This window comes from Myotis brandtii, unplaced genomic scaffold (genome assembly GCF_000412655.1).
Source record: "Myotis brandtii unplaced genomic scaffold, ASM41265v1 scaffold1186, whole genome shotgun sequence".
NCBI lineage: Eukaryota > Metazoa > Chordata > Mammalia > Chiroptera > Vespertilionidae > Myotis > Myotis brandtii.
The window spans coordinates 385,580-406,368 of record NW_005354120.1 but is presented as its reverse complement, the minus strand read 5'-3'; the positions used below and the strand labels follow the sequence as shown (position 1 = coordinate 406,368).

Sequence of the window (20,789 nt, the reverse complement as noted above, 5' to 3'; positions counted from 1 at the left end):
AATGATGTCTTCAGTTGCTTTATTTGTAAAGCTGTAGCAATAAAGAAAGGGCACTATTTGGAATTTTAAAAACTGCCATTTAGCTTCTAATGATTCTAGATCAGTGATGGCGAACCTTTTGAGCTCGGCGTGTTAGCATTTTGAAAAACCCTAACTTAACTCTGGTGCCGTGTCACATATAGAAAATTTTTTATATTTGCAACCATAGTAAAACAAAGATTTATATTTTTGATATTTATTTTATATATTTAAATGCCATTTAACAAAGAAAAATCAACCAAGAAAATGAGTTCGTGTGTCACCTCTGACATGCGTGTCATAGGTTCGCCATCACTGTTCTAGATATTAGGTATTCTTATGCCTGGAAATATAGGGTAAAACTATAGATGTCTATATAAATGTAGATTTAGAAGTAGATGTGAATATTGACATATTTTCCATTTCTGTAATATTTCTATTACTATGTGTTTGTAGGACATAGACTTGTGTAGATATATTTCTTTTATAGCAAACACTACATAGAAATGTGAAGACTCCTAGCTTTGAAGCTTTGAAAACTATAGATCTCCCAAAGTAAAGAATAATTTTTTATCAATTCAAGGGTATATATGAAATTCTACCAAATATAGACAGTTTAATGTTATAATTTAAGTTAATGTTAGGAAATATTTTAACAGGAATATACCCTTATGCCTTGAATTCCTTCTCTAATAATTTTAAAAGATTTCATTTACTTTTCTGGTCACATTGATGAGTATACTTTTTAATTACCTAGTTTTATTTAACATTTTGTGGATACATTATATTCTTTTTAAAAGGGTGAACACAATTTCAGGTATTCTGTGAATAATGCATTGTGTTCATCTTGAGAACAAGATGATGAAGTGCCCCCTAGCTCGCTCCTTTTTTGACAATCTACATAGAGCCTTTGATGAAAAAAAAAGTTCTTAAAGCACTGAGGTTTTTTAACCAATGTAAGTTAAATATTATATCAGTCAGCATTCTTGTTTGCAAGTAACAGAAACCAACTCCTAAACAAAAAGAAAATGTACACGGAGATATCTCAAATGGAGAATAAGATACAGGGTCAAGCTTGGGAAAGGGTTGAGAACCACCGATGATACATGTGTGAGCACCTACACACCAGTATATGTGTGTACACACACACACACACACACGCACATGAGCAACAGTTTCCTCCAGGAGCCTCACCTCCATGATCCTGAGGCCCAGCTGGTCCTGTGTCTTTGCTCCACACGCCCCAGAATCCAAGAATGGAGCGAGCCTCTGAGTAGCCACGCTGGAGAAAATCCCTTTCACATACGAAATGTTGAAACATTTTATTTGCATAGTCATAATTCTGTATTGCTACATAGTTTTTCACTTACGTTATTCTTCATTACTCTAATAAATATTCATGAGGACCTACTCTGTGCCAGACATTTATCTAGATGTTGGAAATACAGCAGTGAACATCACAAATGCAAATCCTGATCTTGCATCCTGGTGTTTAAAACAATCCTTAATTGTTTAATAGAATTTTTGATTATTATATTGACCCTTCTTAAAAAAAAAACAAAACAGAAACTGCACACAATTTAAACAAGCCCCATTAAACTATACTTTTAAAAGACAGCCCCTGAGGTAGGTGTTAGCAGGATCTGGCTTAATCAGCATTTTAGAGAACTGGAACGGGGTGGGGGTTGTCACGCTGATAAAATGGTGAGCTATTTTCCCCTTGCTTAGAAGGGGAAGCGTGCCAGAGAGATTGTGAGAGAATTCTCAGGAGTCAATTGTGACAGAGGATGGATTGCAGAGAGATGTTTTCAGAGTGAAGTAATTTAGCAATCTCTTTCTTTCTGAATATGGCATCGACTAATCTCCACCGAGATTTCGTCTGTATAATTTGGCACTTTTCTATCCGGAGTATTTATTTCTGTAATTCTTCCTTTACTGTTATACATTCTTACTTGCTGCTACCCACTTTTTTATGTTGAGATATAATTGATGTAATATTGTACTCGCTTTAGATGTACAACATAATGACTTGATATTACTAAATGATTCGCACAATAAATTTAGTTAGCATCACCACGCAGTTACATTTTTTCCTTGTGAGAACTTTTTGAGATCTACTCTCTTAGCAATTGCTATCTACTTTAAAGTTTAAAAAATTCTAGAGAATCAAGGAACAACTCAAAAAACTAAGATACGTATTTTTAATCAGGTAAATATTTTTTGTTCCATCATTTGCCAAGGATATAATTGAATCCTTTTTCACAAAATATGTATGGCTCAATTAAGCTGGCTTCATTGTGGGGAAATAATGGGAGGCCCCCCCCCCCAATCTGTTTAGTCCTAATTAGCCCTACTTCTGTCACAACCTATTCAACACAGCTCAGCTGGTGGGTGATATTGTCCTTTGGCTTCATGTTTTTACTTTTCCTCAAATTTGCTGGAGTCCCAAGAAAAAGCCCATGACCTTTCTCAAATCACACATTTAAGGATTTACATTTCTAGGCTGCAAGCCTTTTAGTCCTATCGTTCTTCTCTCAAATGTACAAAGTGTTTGGGATTTATCTTTGCGGCCTGCATTGAGTTCAAACTCATTTCTTAATACAGGGGATGCTTTCTTTTAAGCTTTCAAAGAAAAGTGCATTATTTGAATTTGAGGAAGGTTTAGAAGAATAACTATTTTAACTTACATAAAAGAAAACACTCTCTCAATTTATAAGACATAATGGCCCCTTTAAGTAAGTAGTCCTAAGTAATTTGTATGAAATTTGTTGATATTATGGAATGCTAATGTCTCATTAAAGTAAAACTTGTGTCAGGAAAAGTCATTAGTATTAGGTCAATATTGTTTTCAAATGATGGTTTTGGATACTAATAATGTTGTAGGAGATAAATTTACATTATTAAGAAAACACGTAATGAAAACAATATCTTTTTAAGAGTCTTTTCAAATGTTTTAAAATTGTTTAATTATCTACACTTCTTTTTCATTTTTGGTGACAGTTTTATTTGGTCCAGCTAAGCAATTAAACATCACAGAATGTACCTAATCATTGTGTGTTTTTCTTATTCCAGATAAAAAATATAAGTAAACTGGCAGAAGTCTCCAAAAACAATTCCTTACAGTTAAGTGAGAAACTGTGGAATATGAAAAACCAAAGTGAATCTGAAGAAGAAAACATGAATCTTTTAATCAAAAAACTGAAAAAGTTTCTGTTAGGTAATTTTTAAAAAATATTAGGACTAGTTTTTGTTTCTTTTTTTAATGTATACTCAAACATCACAACCAATTTCAAATGACATTAATTGGGAATGACATGCCTAAATCAGGAACATAATACACCCTTTGATTTAAAATTTCTTAATGAAAATAATCCCAAAATATTAACTCAGTACCAAAAGAATTGACTCTCTTTATGAGATTAATTAGAACTAAATACTAGAATTTATTAAAAAAATAAAATTTCCAAAAATAAACTTACTGTTTAAAGTTATTTTACTTTCTTTTAAAAAGGAAAGTCCAACATAAAGTTTATATCAGATTCCCTGATGTTAGGATTTTATCATCTTCTCTGCTAACAGTATACATAAGATCAAGGTATGATAAATTTTGGTTAGTATCAAATATCATAGGTAGCATCTAAAATATTGGTTATTAACTATTATTGTCTATTTCCCAAGTCTCTTATTGGCTCTCTATGATTGGCCCAAAGGAACTATTTAATTCATTATTGTTATGAATTATTATTATAGTTATTATTGGTTAAAGATAAAAATTTTAAAATACAGCTGGATGCCTGGTTTGTGAACTCCATCCCCAGTGGCGGGTGTGCAAGAGGCAGTTTATCAATGATTCTCTCTCATCATTGATGTTTCTACCTCTTTCTCCCGCTCCCTTCCTCTCTGAAATTAATTTTAAAAAAGAAGTTAAATACTTATATGCATAGCCATGGGCAATAGGACAGTGAAGACCTGGGGAGGGAGGGAGTTGGGGAGGGGCTGGGAGGAAGGAGGAAAATGGGGGAAATGGGAGACATCTGTAATACTATCAACAATACAAAATATATATTAAAAAATAATAAGGAAAGAAAAAATTTTAAATGGGTTAGTAAAGCAGTCCAAAAACATTATTTTTAAAAAAATACAGCTGGAAATTGACATGGAACCTCATTCTCAAATGATGCAGTTTGGGCACAACACTGTGGAATTAATTTCAAGAGGCTTTGTGTTTCATAGTTCCCTTCCAAATCCAATAATTTAACACGCTACACATGAATTAATTGACAATTGGGATATCTGTTACAATCTGGGCAATCACTTTATTAATCTGTTTAATATTTATAAAAACCCCTATGGCCAACCAAGTATATTTTCCAACCTCATGTTTCTAGAAATTATATTAGCAGCTTCTAATCCTGATTTTCAAGATAAGAAAAAATTAGGCAGTAAAAAGAATTAATAAAAATGATCAAAATAATCAGTAAAAATGAATGGGGGTGGAATTAGTCTACTGGACATTTTGTTTGTTCAAAAGCAAATTTTCAATGAGTTAGGAACTCAACTGAGATTGAGGAACACGTTAGCTCTCTCTACAGACACCAGTTTATTTGGCACAAATTGAAACCGCCAGACCAATTATGTGAAAATGGCGGCATAGGGTCCCAAGCCCCAGCATTGGTTCAGAAAGTAGGTTCTTGCTTTTCACTTAGTTCACTGGGTCATAGAGCTTATTCCTATATTAGTCCTATTTCTTATTGCTGCTGAAAAAAATACTTTAACTAACCTGAAAAATTGAAAAAACTGTTTCCAGATTGTTACAACAAATATTAGACTAGACAAAGAGAAAAGTCCTATTCTATAAAAGAAAATTCTCTTTTCTGAGTCACAGGAAGCGGTGCCTTTCACCCACCTGTTACTTCTCTTTTCCTTGCTAGAAAGCCCAAATAAAATCATTAGACTGTATGGTGGCCCACTATTCAGTTCTTCTTTGACCATTTTATTTTCCTTGTGGTCTGAATTCCTTCTGAACTAAGTTATGTGTCATTTCTCCTAAAAGTCCCATCTAAAAATTTGAGCTTATGATCTCATAATAAATATCAATAAATGTTTGATGACTGAAATTGTGGTTAAATTAAAATCACTCTTTATTATAACATTTTTACGATGAGAATTACCATTTTTAAAGAGCCAACTCCCTGATTCCATTTAAAATGTGGTTTTAGTTTATTCATAAACATGCTTATCACATTTTTTTTTCCAGAAACATTACAGGGAGTAAAATATTTCTTTTATATTAAACAAAATAGCTAAAGCAAAAGTGATTGCAAAAAGGATATATACTCATGTCACTCCATTCAAATACGAAAAATCCCCTATGGCTCCCACTGCTTCCCGAATGAAGTCCAAGTTACTTCAGGGACTTCTGCGGTCTGCTCCCCATCTCTGACTTCCATTCCTCCAATTTTAGACACCCCACTCTCCCCCGCCCCCCCTCCCCCAAGAAGGAGCTGTGAACCTGCTTCATTTATTCTGTGGTTCCCTCAACTTGGAATGCCTTCTACGCCTCCCCTCACCCTGCGTCTTCACAACCCTCATCTCTGCTGTCCTCCAAAGCCGGGTTTAATTGTCTTTTTGAAATTCTTCCTGAAGTATTTTCTCCTCCCCTGGATCCCACATCATTTTGTCTTATATTCATCTCTTCTGTTCTTGTATGATCACTATTTATATAGGATGATTCTGTTTCCCCACCTGATGCGAAACCCCTTGAGCAGCGGTTCTCAACCTGTGGGTCGCGACCCCTTTGGGGGTCGAACGACTCTTTGACAGGGGTCGCCTAAATACATCCTGCATATCAGATATTTACATTACTATTCAGAACAGTAGCAAAATTACAGTTATGAAGTGGCAACGAAAATAATTTTATGGGTGGGGGTCACCACAACATGAGGAACTGTATTAAAGGGTCGCGGCATTAGGAAGGTTGAGAACCACTGCCCTTGAGGATCAGATCTGTTTCTAATTCATCTCTAACTATCCCTGTTGTGCCTCACGAAGGAGCCGGACAGTGACAAAGAGTTATCACTCCACACACTAACAGTCCACCTTCCACTTCAGTTCTCAAAGAGGGCGATTTTATTTTCCTGAAGAGCAGAGCATAGGTGTACTTAAATGTTTTCTTATTATATGTTATTCACATGGTACTTTCTATATTGTCACAGTCCCTTCTCAAGATAGGCCTTTAAGGAGTAGCATCAGTTATAATTACCCAATTATACAAATGAGCAAAAATTCTGAGCCTTTTTAACGTCATCAAGGATTAGAATCAAGTTTTATTGGGTCCAAACGCAAGGCTTCTCCATTCTCATTCATTGTGTTTGAATCGTGATGACAGGTATCTAAGCACTTTAACTGCTTTTGTTTCTGTGCTCATAGTAATCTATTTTTTGTGAGGACATTTTGTAGAACATAGGCAATATCCCAAATTGGTAGTTTTTTACTTTTCCAACAAGCATTAGTGTAGCATGTATACAGCCCTACAGTAGCAGTGTTTCTTTCAGGGCAAAGGGAAAATTAAGCATGAAGAAGAATCTATGGGACATAGACAATCTAATCCCTGAGTTCTGGGGACAACCAATCAAATGCAAGGGCATTGGACTTTGAGTTCATTGTGGCTATCCTTAAAAGATAGTGTTTGATAAAGAGACATAATGACCTAAAATCCACCTTTTTATTTAAGAGGAAAATGTGCCTCCAGAGGACATAGAAAAGGTTGCAAATCATGTACTTGACATCCACCTGCCAATAACATCACAAAATATAACCCATGCACGTGACAACATACAGAAACTTATGCAACTCTGTGAGGACTACAGGACAAATGAGGACAAGCTAAATAAAGCAGCAGATAGAGCTCAAAAGATTTTGGTGAAGGCAAAAGCAGCTGAGTAAGTACAGTTTTAATATTCTCATCTTGCCCTGGCCGGGTGGCTCAGTTGGTTGGAGCATCGTCCTGTACAACAAAAAGGTTGCGGGTTCATTTTCCAGTCAGGGGTTCAATCCCTGGTCGGGGTGCATACAGGAGGCAACCAATCAATGTTTCTTTCTCTCTCTCTCTCTCTCTCTCTCCCTCCCTCCCTCCCTCCCTCCCTCCCATCCTCTCTCTCTCAAATCAATTACATTTTCTCAGGTGAGGATTAAAAAAGGCCTGTTAGAGCAAAAATGCTAAAATATGCCAGTATTTTAAAAGGTGGTAGGATCACTGGTAAGTTTTTCCCTTCCTGATTTTTTCTTCTTCTTCCTTCTCCTTTTCTCTCTTTTCCTCTTCCTCCTCCTCCTCCTTCCTTTTCATGTTGTACTTTCTAATTTTACTATAATGAGCAGTACATTGAAATCTAAAGAAAAAAAGGCTACAATAAAAAGGTATGGTGTGTGTGTGTGTGGGGGGGGGGTGTTATGAGAAAGGAAGGCTTCTTAACTCCCACTGTAACAATAGGGGGGAAAGTATAGACAGGAAGGCTTCATCCTGTATGATTCCAACTATGGGACATTCTGGAAAAGGCAAAGCTATAGGGACAGTAAAAAAGATCAGTTGTTGCCAGGGGTTGAGGGGAGGGATGAATAGGCAGAGCACGGGGGAATGTTAGGACAGTGAAAACACTCTGTATGGCACTATAGTGATGGATACATGTCCTTATCCATTTGTCCAAATACATAGAATGTACACCAGGAGTGAACCCTAATGTAAACTATGAACTCTGGGTGATTATGATGTGTCAGCGTAGGTTCATCAGTTGTAACAAATGTGCCCTCTGGTGAGGCAGGTTGATAGCCGGGGGTTTCGGGAAATCTCTGTACCTTCCTCTCAATTTTGCTGCAAACCTACAACTGCTCTTAAAAGAAAAGTCTTTTTCTTTTTTTAAAGGAGAGGATGGGTTGGATGGGGAAGGGGATGTTTTGCAATTGAGCTGTTTTTGCTCCGGGCACAATCATTTCTAATTACGCCTCTGCAACATTTGTCTGATACTTCACTCACTTGGTACATTCTTCCAAAGGTGTTTGTGAGCCCATAGATCTAAGTAGCTGGTGAATGTTCACTTGAGGTGAGCTCATTTCCATAACATCGCCTATCACTTGGAATGCTTGTGATTCTAACCTCTGACTGGCCCCTGGGCGGCTGGAATGTCAGTGAAGCTTAAATAAACCAGAATAAACAGCCCGAAAATGCAGGCCTTTAGTTCTCTCTTTGCTCTCTGCAGAGCCTCTTGACTCTCTCACCCCCACTCCAACAAAGATTTAGAAACTGTTGCTTAAGTTTGAGAAATTACAGAACTGGAATTGGCAGAGAATAGTTTTTTGTTCGATAGTTTTTTGTTGAATAGTTTTTTGTTCAAAACTTGGCAGTTATAGCCCCAAACCTCTCTGTTTATGACAAATTAAGAAGAAATACGAGCTTATATTTGATGTTCATATCTGGTGGGATCTGTTTCTGCACATGCATATATGTGTGTTTTTATTGGCATTTCATATGTCTGTTTCTCAAAATGATGACTCCAGCACTTTGCCTTACTTAAGAGTTTACTTTATAAATTTACTTTATAAATAATTCAGAAATTTTTTGGTTGAGTTGAATGAATTCTCAAAGTGAAATATATGAATAATTGTATCATATTTTACATTAGAAAAGCAGCAAGTGTTCTATGGACTCCTGACCAGATGTTGAATAAATGGCAACAAGTTGAAATCACTGAGGGACGGGCAAATTCTAACATCGCACAGCTGACTGCCGAGGTAACAAAAATAAAAAAGAGTGCACTGCAGGTATTTCTCTATTTTCCTTGAAACTAACCTGAAATAGATTTTGAGTGTGGAAACAGCCCAGGTTTTACAAATGCCAATGTCACGCTTGACTTGCCTGTCTGATGGGATTGTAAGGATAAAATAAGATTATGGTAACCTTATGCATTTACTGTTCTACAGACTTCTCCCAGCATCACTTCATTCGTTGTTGACCAATCCTGGGGGATAAAGCAGGTGCTACCACCAGCTTATAAATGAGAAAATTAAAACTCAGGGAAGTTAAGTGACTTGCCTACGGCCACATAGATAATTAAAGTAGATTTGAGGTCAGAGTTTATCCCTTCTGGTACCAGGGAGAGTAACAGACTCTTTATTGTTTTTGTTGTTATTTTTCATCTTCACCCAAGGATATGTTTGTTTTTTATCTATTTTCGAGAGAGAAAAAAAAGGAGGGGTAGTGAATCATTGATGTGAGAGGAAACCATTGCTGGTCGCCTCCCATACGCGCAACCTTTTGAGCCCACAACCTTTTGGTGTAGGGGACAATGCTCCCACCAACTGAGTCAGCAGCCAGGGCATAGACTCTTTAAAGCTCACAACCCAAAGAAATAAAGTGAATTTGTAGCCAGCTGTTTGTAACTAAATGTGCATAAAATCTCATCGGAGTATCCTAAGACTGACAGAATATCTTACTAAAAAGAAAGGGTTCCATCCAGAGTTCAGAGAGAGCAAGACCATGGTTTAGCACATGTGATGGATCCAGGAGAGGAAGCCTGGCAACTAGAGGACAGGGCAGGACCTAGACCCAGGGTGCATGAAGTCTCTTTCTCCCAGCTCCATTCTAGCACATCCCCTTCCAGAAGGTTGCAAGGTACTCAGTCTCAGTTCTTCAGCTGTGTTTGCTTGCTCTAAATACATGCATCTTGAAAAGAGGAGCAGAAAGCAACAGAACAAGGAGTAGCGCACCAGGAAGTCAAAGGGTTGCAGATGAAGAGGTTGCATACACAGGGAAACAAAAGAATTAAGAATGCCTCCGGGTTTTCCTCCTTCTAGGAATATTCTCTACAACAGGGATTGACAAAATATAGCTCCTGGGCCAAATAGGCACACCAACGGCCTCTGTCTCCAAAGTCACAGTGTTTTATTGGCATCCAGCCACATGTTGTCTATGGCTATTTTTGTGCTACAGTGGCTCAGAGTTGAATAGTTGCAAAAGAGACTGTGTGGATTAGAAAGTGTAAAATACTCACTATCTGGCCCTTTATTAAAAATGAGTCGCAGATACCTGCTCCAGGAAAACTCTGCCATATGCTCGAAGGCACAGGAAGGGACTTCTAGTTCTAAAAATCTGGTGGACCAGTACTCCAATGAGAAAGAGAAACAATACAGACACTTGCCTCTTGCTCTGGATAGAGGAGGAAAGTCCGCACTAAGAATTGCTAACCACAAACTGGATCTTCTAGGAGTTTGGGGCAGGGATTCACACTACCTGGGTGACCCCAACAACCAAAGCTAAAAGTGTCATTGAAAGTGGTCCTGGATTGGTAGTGCCCTCAGATGCCTGACAGAGACAAACCGAAAATCCAACCCCCCCCCCAAGAAATGCACCTTAAAACCAAACCTCAAAGAATTCCACCCCCCAAAATACATTGCCTCAAACAAGATAGCAAACAACAGGATCAAAATGCAACAGACTGTGGCTCTTACCATTATTGGACAGGAATGTTTACTACGTTTAACAAAATAAAAAAAGGTATAACCAAAGAATAAGAGACAAGAGATAACACATGACCAATTAGATCTGAGAAATATTTAAATAGGACTTCTTGATACGACAAGTATAGTCATTGAAATAAGAAACAAATATAACATGTTCAGTATTTTTTGTAAGGGGGTAGGGAATTAGAAGCCACATGCATCAAGTGAAAAGTAAAAATAGAATAAAATGATGACATATTTGCATAAAGTTAAAAATATGGAACACTGCATATTGTTAGAAATACTGCATAGGCATACAGTTAAAGGCATCAAGAAGAACATGGAATGATAAATATTAGATTCTGGTTAGTGGTTGCCTTTAGAGGGGGAGGCGATACGATGGGGAGCGGTGCACTGAGGACCTTGGCTCACTGGCCATGCTTTTTTAAAATATATTTTTACTGATTTCAGAGAGGAAGGGAGAGGGAGAGAGAGAGAGAAACATCAATGATGAGAGAGAATCATTGATCGGCTGCCTGCTGCACGCCCCCTACTGGGGATCGAGCCTGCAACCCAGGCATGTGCCCTTGACTGGAATCAAACCTGGGACCCTTCAGTCTGCAGGCCGACGCTCTATTCACTGAGCCAAACCAGCTAGGGCATCACTGGCCATGCTTTATTCTCACACTGGCTGGTGGGTGCATGGATATGTTTCATATTTTCTTTTAGACTCTCATAACATTTTTCTTTTGTAAATGGAACTGAAAATTCAAAGGAATGCTTTTCTTTCCCTTCACACCTGGCTTATTTTCTGAAGGGTAATTACATCATTTCTTTTTTTGTTGTTGTTTGCTTCTTGTTACATAAAGAAACTTTCTTTTTTCTGTTCTTTAAACCAACAGCAGACTGAAAATAAAGCCCAGGAGACTGAGAATGAACTGGACTTAGCAAAGCAGCAGTCAGCCCTGGAGGACGGACTTTCCCGGCTGCGGGTCAAGTTGCGAAGGAATCAAGAGCAAGCCATCCACGTGGGAGCTCAGGCTGAGTCGGCCCAGCGCCAGGCTGGGGGCCTCCAGGAGGTCATTAGTCCCACCCCTGCCACCAAGAGCACACGGTGCTTCTCTGAAGGCGGATCCTTCATCCCCAGATTTTTGGGCCATTTATCAGCATTTCCTGTAGTGCTGGTCCATGCTCAGTGGTGTAGGTTTGTAGGGATCCCGATGGGCGTGAAGGTGGTGGAGGGCTGTCTTTGGAGAAGGCAGAGGTCCTCTGGCCAAATCCCCTTGGAGGGTTTACTCCCCACCCGCTCGTCCCAGGATTCTTAATGATCTTCTAGTCACATTTGTCCTGAACTTCCAAACTCTCGCAGTTTATGCCACTATATTGTACATGTGTGCCCTTTAAGTAAGTCACGTAACATATAAGGAAAACAAGAAGTGAAAGTCACCTGCCGGAGAATAGATGAAGTTACAAAAATCAGAGTGAGTTGATTAAACAGTTGTGGAAAGTGGCCCACTAATTTAGGGTGCTGAAAGAACCTATCAACTCGTTTTCTTAGCAGGATATCTTCACTTGGTAGCATTAATATAGTAGCTTGAACAAAAGAAAAATGTTAAGGTGTTTTTACAATTGGTCTTTTATCTTGCTTTCAAGCCCTAATGCTCTGGGTAAAGTTTCCACTGAGGGGAGCTGAGAACATTTTCTATGGAACAGAGGTTGAGACAGTGCTTCTCGCCCCCTCCCCATCCCCCTTCCATATTCCGTTCCTGGGTCCGGCCTTTATTCATCTATTTAATGTCCTAAATTGTCAAACACATAGGCTGACCCCAAAGATTTCCATTCTAGTTCTGAGGGAGATCTTCATACGAACACTTCTGCTTCCCTGCCTGCCTCCCTTTCCACCTCATTTCTGTCCCACCTTTTCGCCAACCAAACGATGTGTCCTTGCTGTGTCTAGATCTTCCCTGCTGGCTCTGCCCTGCATGGGGCGCTGCAGCTGTTTGACATAACTGAGGAGTGAGCAAGGGCAGGACTGGGTCATTCTGTCCTGTGTGTCTCTCACCTTAACGTAGTTCAGGACAAACAATTGGTCCTTCATAAACATTTGCCTTCACATGGAGCAATGATTCATATTTTGTAACAAAGTTTTATTCTTAATTAACTAAAGCTGATATTTTTTTTCAACCTGAAAAAAAATGCAATGAAAAGCCATGTTGGAAATATCAGAGTAATTCAAGTATATTGACTGGGTTATGGTTTCCTCTTATTCCTTTTATGAGCAGTATCGGGCAAATGCCATGTATGTGTACATGCTTTATCAATATTTTCTGATGATGGGAGTGTTGCTCTGTTACAGGACTTTGTGGAGCTGAAAAATCAATACGCTGTTCTTCAACATAAGACCAGCGCAACAGGACTGACAAAGGAAACCTTAGGAAAAGTGAAACAGCTAAAAGATGCAGCAGCAAAATTGGCTGGAGATACAGAGGACAAGATAAGAAGAATAGCAGGTATCTCTTCTTTTCTCCAGCTTTACTGAGCTATAATTGACAAATAGACTTGTATATATTTAAACTGTACAATGTGCCCATTTGTTCGATGTGTACATGGTGAAATTATTACCACAATTAAGTTAATTAACAGATCTATCTCCTCACATGGTTACCTTTTTCTTTTTGGGGCCTTTGAGAATGCTTAAGGTCTACTCACGTGCACAATACACTGTTATTAACTACTAGTGGCCCGGTGCACAAAATTTGTGCACATTAAAAGGGGATTAATTAGAGGAAATATTTTTAAAGGGCCATTTGCCCTTTCTCTATAATAGAAGTGTCAGAGAAGAAAGAAAATTAGTAAAATGTATATGAAAATCTTCCTCCTGTCAGAGTCTGGGGCACACCACGGGACCCAGAGTCAAGTCCCCGCCCACGCACGTGAGACCCAGACCCAGACCCAGCCAGCCTCACCCCCATTGGGCGAGATCCAGACCCGGCCCACCCCACCCTTGTCAAGCCCTGCCGGGTGGGGGGCACAGCCTCAGGTCCCCTGGCCTGGCGCCAGGTGGGGAGTGCAGCCTCAGGTCCCCCATCAAGCCCCGCCAAGCAGGGGGCGCAGCCTCAGGTCCCTGTTGATTGCTTGTTAAGGCTCATTACAGGAACTCAGCCTCTGCTATGGGTGCAGCCACCTTGTGTTACGGAATCCCTGCTTCTGCTGTGGGCGCAGCCATCTTGACCATTACAGTGTGGTGGTCAATTTGCATATTCCCTCTTTATTAGATAAGATAATCAGCAACATAAGTACAGTAGATCCTCAGAACTTACTCATCTTCTAACTGAAAATTTGTACCCTTTGACAAATATCTCCCCATTTCACCCATTCCCAACCCCTGGCAGCCATCATTCCATTCCACTCTGTTTCTATGAGTTCAACTCTTTTTCTTTAATTCTACACATGGATGGAATGAGTAAGATCATACAGTATTTGTCTTTTTCTGTCTGGCTCAGCTGTCGCCAACCTTTGGGACCTCAGGGACCACCAGTGGTCCACGGACCATCAGTTGGCAACCACTGGTCTGGCTTATTTCACTTAGCATAATGTCTCCAGGTTCATTATGTTGTAGCGAATTACTAGTATATATATACTAGAGGCCCAATGCACAAGATTGATGCAGAGTAGGCCTTTCCTTCCCCTGGCTGCCAGCATCGGCTTCCCTCTGGCACCCAGGACCCGGGTTTCCCTCCAGCCGCCAGCAGTCACCTGGGACCCGGGCTTCCCTTGCAGACCCGGCTTCGTCCGGAAGGATGTCTGGTCTAATTAGCATATTGTGCTTTTTATATTTATAATTTTCTTAGTCCATCCATCCATAGACAGACACTCAGGTTGTTTCCATACCTTGTCTTTTGTGAATAATGCTGCAATGAACCTGAGAATGTATATATCTCTTTAAGATACAGATTTCGTTTCTTTTGAATCTACACCCAGAAGTGAGATTGCTGGATCATATGGTAGTTCTATCTATTCTTTTACCCACGCCATCAATTTGACATACTCCATCAGGAGGTAGAATTTTTACCAATTTCAATGTATCATGGACACAATTTAACCACATATGAGTCCTCTGAGGAGAAAGAAGTAGGAGTTGGGTTTGTGCTTTGGGAACTTGCAAAGCCAGTCCTGGTTTGGGGGCAAAGGATAAATAGACAGGAATTACGGGAAACAAACAAGGGCCTGGAGGTTCTGGGTGACGGCAGCAGTGAGAAGCCAGCAGCGTCCTGTGCCTGAAGGAGCAGGGGAGCAGATGGATGAATACTGTGAAGTAGGCCTGTGGATGCTGGAACAGAAGGGAAGAGGCCATGGTTTTACTTAAAAGCGTACTTCCCTGGCCGCTGTGGCCCAGTGGTTACAGTGTTGGCCCATGCACCAAAGGGTCACAGGTTTCCCAGTCAAAGGCACATACTTGGGTTGCTGGTTTGATCCCTGGCCCCGGTCAGGTCGGGGCAAGTCCGGTAGACAGCCAAACAATCTCTCTCTCTCTCTCTCCCTCCCTCCCTCCCTCCCTTTCTCTCTTCCATTGTCTCTAAAAATCAATGGGGGAAATATATTCTAAGGTGAGGATGAACAACAACCACAAAAGGGTATTAATTAGCATTCACTCTGTGTTAATCAGAACAAACTGAGATTTACCTTTGGTCACCTTGAAATACCCTTTTCTTAACCCAGTGGTTCTCAACTGGGGTGATTATATCCCCTCCTCTGGAGACAAAAATGTCTAAAGACATTTCTGCTTGTCACAATTAGTAGAGGTACAACTAGCATCTAGGGGATAGAGGCCAGGGATGTTGCTAAACATCCTATAATGCACGGGATACCACCCCCAAACCCCAACAAACAGTTCTTCTGCCCAAAGTATCAGTGGTACTGAGATTGAAAAACCCTGTCTGAACCTATGCTGCTCATTTTCTCCCCTTGTGCAAATCACTCTTTTGGAATAGGTGTGATCTAGACTCTAGGGCAGGGGTCCTCAAACTACGGCCCACGGGCCACATGCAAATACAAATATTGTATTTGTTCCCATTTTGTTTTTTTACTTCAAAATAAGATATGTGCAGTGTGCATAGGAATTTGTTCATAGTTTTTTTTTTAAACTATAGTCCGGCCCTCCAACGGTCTGAGGGACAGTGAACTGGCCCCCTGTTTAAAAAGTTTGAGGACCCCTGCTCTAGACCACCAGGTCACCTAGCAAGGCCAGTAGGTAGCAGCCCAGAAGGAATCATGTTCTGGACCAGGATTTTGGTCAAAATGGAGATCTTGATGCACACAAAGTGTACACACCTAGAAGTCAAACAATCAGAAAGTTCATTAGGATTTTTGCTTTCCACAACTAATATTCATGATGTTTCTGGGCAATCATCATGTCCTTGACTACCTCTAAGAAATATCAAAGGATGAGTGGTTTACTTTTACTTTTGTTTGTATGTATTATCTCCGAAAGTTTTAAAACAACAATATTCATTTGTAATATAAGTAACTCTCAACGTTTTAAAATAACCCCAAATCCTCACTTTAAAAATGCATATCATCACTATGACATGGGAAAAAAAAAGAAAATGCAACGTTAGTGTGGGCCAAAGCAAAGAAAAACACATACCAAACGGTTGACATTAGTTATCTCTGGGAGGGGGGGAGTGAAGAGGAAAACGCGCTCTTTACATTGGTATAATTGTTTTTAAAGTAGTGAGCTTCTGGACACTTTTGTCCATGTTCAGTATTTTCCTAATAATTTTAAAAAAGAGATACTCGGAAAGATTAAAAAAGAGACAGACATAATGTTTTTTACTTTATACTCTGTCACACAGGCAATACCATGAATATCAGTTTCTCTTATCCTTGATTCTTCCAAAATAACAGAATCATGGAGAGCATATTTTCCGTCTTATATTTGATGTCAGGATCCAAATGGTTTCCACTTATCCCCGGAGACCAAAGCCTTCACAGTTCTTGCCTTAGGTTGGGAGAGAAGGTTAAGCTGGGGGACTTCTCCTCAGAGAGGTCTAACACAACACATTCCACTTTGCCAATTTTCATGGTAAGACTGCTTTCACAGCTCAACAAGATAGGGAAAGACAGACATGGGTGTGGCCACCTTGCCGACTCTGCCACAAGAGAAGGCGCTGAGCCACAAGGGCTGTGCTCTGTTCCCATCTGTTTGGAAGAGATGCCTGTGGGATCCCAAAAAGCAGCCCTTACTTACCTTGGCAGGTAACTCTCTTACATTGAGAGAGTCAAAAATGGGCCCCAGTCTGCAGCCAGGGTCCCTCCATAGGACTTTGTCAGTCAGGGTCCCAGAAAGAAATAGGAAGCATGGATGTGATTCTGGATCACGTATTTATAAACAGAGTTGTGTCAGTTATCTATCCAAGCAGCTGCCTGTGGCTGATGGGTCAGCTGGCAGGTCTGCCAGGGGTCAACCTTGGCTGAGAGGCTGGACCTCCCTCTATGGGGTCTTTCATCCCATGGTTGTTTGAAGGTTCCATGAGAATAAGTACAGAAGCTGTGAGTCTCTTGAGGTCCTGCAACATCATTTCTTCCACTTTCTATTGGTCAAAATAACTTGCAAAGCCGACCTGGTTTGGGGGGAAAGGATAAATAGACTCTTACTTCTTGATGGGAGAAACTACAAAGAATGTGCAAGAATTTGGGGGGAAAAGCAAGGGCCTGGGGATTCTGGGTGACGGCAGCAGTGAGAAGCCATCAGAGTCCCGAGCCTGAAGGAGCAGGGGAGCAGGACGTGAATGCTGTGAAGTAGGCCTGTGGGCGCTGGAACGGACGGGAAGAGGCCACCCTTGGGAGCTGGAGCTGAGCTGTGAGAACTGACAGAACCTGCTGCTCACCAGGGAGGAGTGTGCTCGCTCTCCCCACCCTCCCTCCCACCACCTCTCAGAACCCACAGTGGCCAAGTGTGACTGACAGCCAGAGGTCAGGGAGTCAGGTGATGTCATTCATGGAGCCAGCTTTCCAGGACACAGAGCAGGGTGGAGACTGGGTCTGGTGGGGCAAATAGAAAGGAGCCAGCACAGTCTTGTTAACGTATGTAGTAGAAACATGGGCAGGGGTGGGGGGCGGGGGTTGTTTTTAATAATACACTTTCAAAGCCGAATCCCCTTTTCAATCCCAAATGACCTATATTAGAAAGTTTCCAGTGACAGAATGTTGACTGCCTTTCATAGTAGCTCTTTAGTCTTTGAGCAGCTGTGACTACTGGGAAGTTCTTTATATTCAGACAAACTCTTTAGGGAGCTTTCACCTGCTGGTTGCATTCTATTTCCTCAGGCTGACCAAAGAAAAAGAAAAAACAAACAAACAAACAAACAAAAAAAGCCCACATACTTACTCTGCTTTTCTGGCCCTCAAATACTTATAAACAGCTATGGCACATGTCTTCTTTCCTTTATATGAAAATGGCCAGTGAACTCCATTTTTGTTCACAGGACAGTTTCAGATTTTTTCATAATCCAGTTCCCTAGGATGTAGGCTACAGGCTAGTTTGACAGTTCCCCCAAACCAACTGAATGGCCAGGTGTGATCTGACCAAGTGAAGTAGAACATTTACCTTCCTTCTTTGAGAAGTTCCACTTCAACCCAAAGCCAGTGTCTTTTCTAAAGGCCACCTCATTGTCAACCATAGCTCCTTATACCTCTTCCATCCACTATTCTATGGACTCCTTCTTACAGTTTAATATAATTCCCAGATATTTGTTGGTTGAAGAGTAGATAAATGAATGGATGAATGGATGGATGAATGGATGGATGGATGGATGGACGGACAGATGGGAGTGAAGCCAAGAAAGGCATCACGTTGCTTTTACTGTTCAAGGACTTCAATGTTAGAAGGAGAATATGAAGTGAAAATGTCAATTCTTTTTACTGAAAGATTGGGAAACCCTGAAGTGAAAGATACATGTTAAAAAGAATAGTTAATATAGAAAGAACAGCCCAGTCGGTGTGGCTCAGTGGTTGAGCATCAACCTATGAACCAGGAGGTCACAGTTCAATTCCCGGTCGGGGCACATGCCCGGGATTCAGCTCGATCCCCAGTGAGGGGCATGCAGGAGGCAGCCGATCAATGATTCTCTCTCATCATTGATGTTTCTCTCTCCCTTCCTCTCTGAAATTAATAAAAATATATTTTAAAGAAAGAAAGGAAGAAAGGAAGGAAGGAAGGAAGGAAGGAAGGAAGGAAGGAAGGAAGGAAGGAGGGAAAAAGAAAAAAGAAAAGAAAAGAAGAGAAAAGAAAAGAAAAGAAAAGGAAGGAAGGAAGGAAGGAAGGAAGAAAGAAAGAAAGAAAGAAAGAAAGAAAGAAAGAAAGAAAGAAAGAAAGAAAGAAAGAAAGAAAGAATGAATCTCTGGAAATATAGCACTTCACCAGATCCAATCAATGCTTATCTTCTGTCTCTTCATTTCTAGTCAACTTGAACTAGGTACAGGTTCACATTGATAAGTGCCTTTAGGTAGAAAATACTTTTATTTTTTTTATTCTTTTTAAAAAATATTATAATAAGTATTACAAAGGGTATTACATATGTATATGCATGCATACAAGTCCTTCGGTTGATCTCTTACCCCCTTCCCTCCTGCCCCCCAACCCTCCCCAGCCTTCCCGCTGCAGTTTGACAATCTGTTTGAGGCAGCTCTGCCTCTGTATCTATTATTGTTCAAGAGTTTGTAATGGTCTCTATTATCCATGAATGTGTGAGATCATGTGGTATTTTTCCTTCATTGACTGGCTTATTTCACTTAGCATAATGCTCTCCAGTTCCATCCATGCTGTTGCAAATGGTAAGAGTTCCTTCTTTTTTACAGCAGCATAGTATTCCATCGTGTAGATGTACCACAGTAGGTAGAAAATACTTTTAGACAAATGTATCAGTTTGTCTACTCTGACTTACATGAAAACCTTGAGAAGTCTGGTGAAAATAAGTGTTTTATCTAATGAATCAAAACACCAAACTAAATATGTCTTTACGCGATACATAAATCCCACAGGTTTGGTATCACTTGGGCACCCAGGAGGAATTTATCAAATGGAAATATATAATTCATTTCATTTTCTTTTTTAGATTTAGAAAAGAAGATTCAAGATTTGAATCTAAGTAGACAAAAAAAAGCTGATCAACTGAAACAGTTGGAGGATCAAGTCATTGCCATTAAAAATGAAATTGTTGAGCAAAAAAATAAATATTCAAGCTGCTAGCGTTAGGCAGAGCTGAAGTGCAAAAGCCAGTGCCTTTGTTTCTGGTTCCTGAGGAGCCACCTGAGGAGCTGTGCTGAACCGGGGAAGCACAAATGAGCAGCCTCCTTCCCTTCCTCCCGCGCTGGAGCCCTCCCCCTCGGCAGCTCTGCTCAGTGCTGGGGAGTGACACTGGGCCCAGGAAACGCCTCTTCGTGTAGCACAGGAGGGAGGAGTAAAGAGGTTGTCTCTGGTTTCAGAAACCTTTCCTCTTGCCTTTCCTAACTTAAAAATAATTAGTTACATATGACAAGTACAAATCAAAATAAGATTCTATTTACTAATACTAATACTAACTATTCAAGTGTCCAGGCGAGGGGTGGTGGAGAATGGGGAGTTACTAACCAACGGGCATAAAGTTTCAGTTAAGCAAGATGAATAAGTTTCCAGAGATCTGCTGTATATTATATGTGTAGTTAACAATAATGTTTGTCCACTTAGGAATGTATTGAGAGCGTGGATCTCATATTAAATGCTCTTACCATGCTACAATAAAATAAAAATAAATTTAAACAAATTAAATTAAGATCAATTATATCTTGAATACTAGAATGGAATGAATATGGGTGGTATACTAGTGTTTCTGTATTTTATTTGGATTTGCTTTATCTGTAAAACCATTATTCTATTCTGAATAAAGTGCATGTAACTCAAAATGTAACTTGTTTTTACACCCCCTTTCCTACATATTTATTCTCTCAGCCAAAGGATTTTCTTTTCTCCAAATGGCACTTGAACAGTATTCAAAGACTACTTTTCATAATTTGTCTGCAAGCATTTCTGCTGACAATCCGCCGGCTTTGAAGATGGAAGGATGTAAGGGGCCCCAAGAAGCCGGAAAAAAGAAGAAAACGGATTCTCTTCCACTCCTTCCGGAAAGGAACATAGCCACGCAACGCCTTGATACCTTGATTTTAGCCAGTGAGACCTGTACTAGACTTCTAACCTACAGAACAGTAAGATGAAGTTGTGTTGTTTTAAGCCACTGTATTTG

General features: G+C 40.1%; 1 protein-coding gene across 1 annotated transcript in view; it reads left to right on the top strand.

Annotated features, from left to right (window-relative positions):
* The window catches only part of LAMB4 (laminin, beta 4), a 98,448-nt gene extending 78,022 nt beyond the window's left edge, over nucleotides 1–20,426 (top strand). The window contains exons 29-34 of the mRNA XM_005858468.2: nucleotides 3,091–3,235; nucleotides 6,752–6,959; nucleotides 8,694–8,832; nucleotides 11,415–11,588; nucleotides 12,866–13,019; nucleotides 19,626–20,426. Of these exons, the coding sequence (XP_005858530.1) occupies nucleotides 3,091–3,235; nucleotides 6,752–6,959; nucleotides 8,694–8,832; nucleotides 11,415–11,588; nucleotides 12,866–13,019; nucleotides 19,626–19,759 (954 nt within the window). The 3' untranslated portion in view covers nucleotides 19,760–20,426. The remainder of the gene's footprint in view (nucleotides 1–3,090; nucleotides 3,236–6,751; nucleotides 6,960–8,693; nucleotides 8,833–11,414; nucleotides 11,589–12,865; nucleotides 13,020–19,625) is intronic.
* The last annotated feature ends 363 nt before the right edge of the window (nucleotides 20,427–20,789 follow it).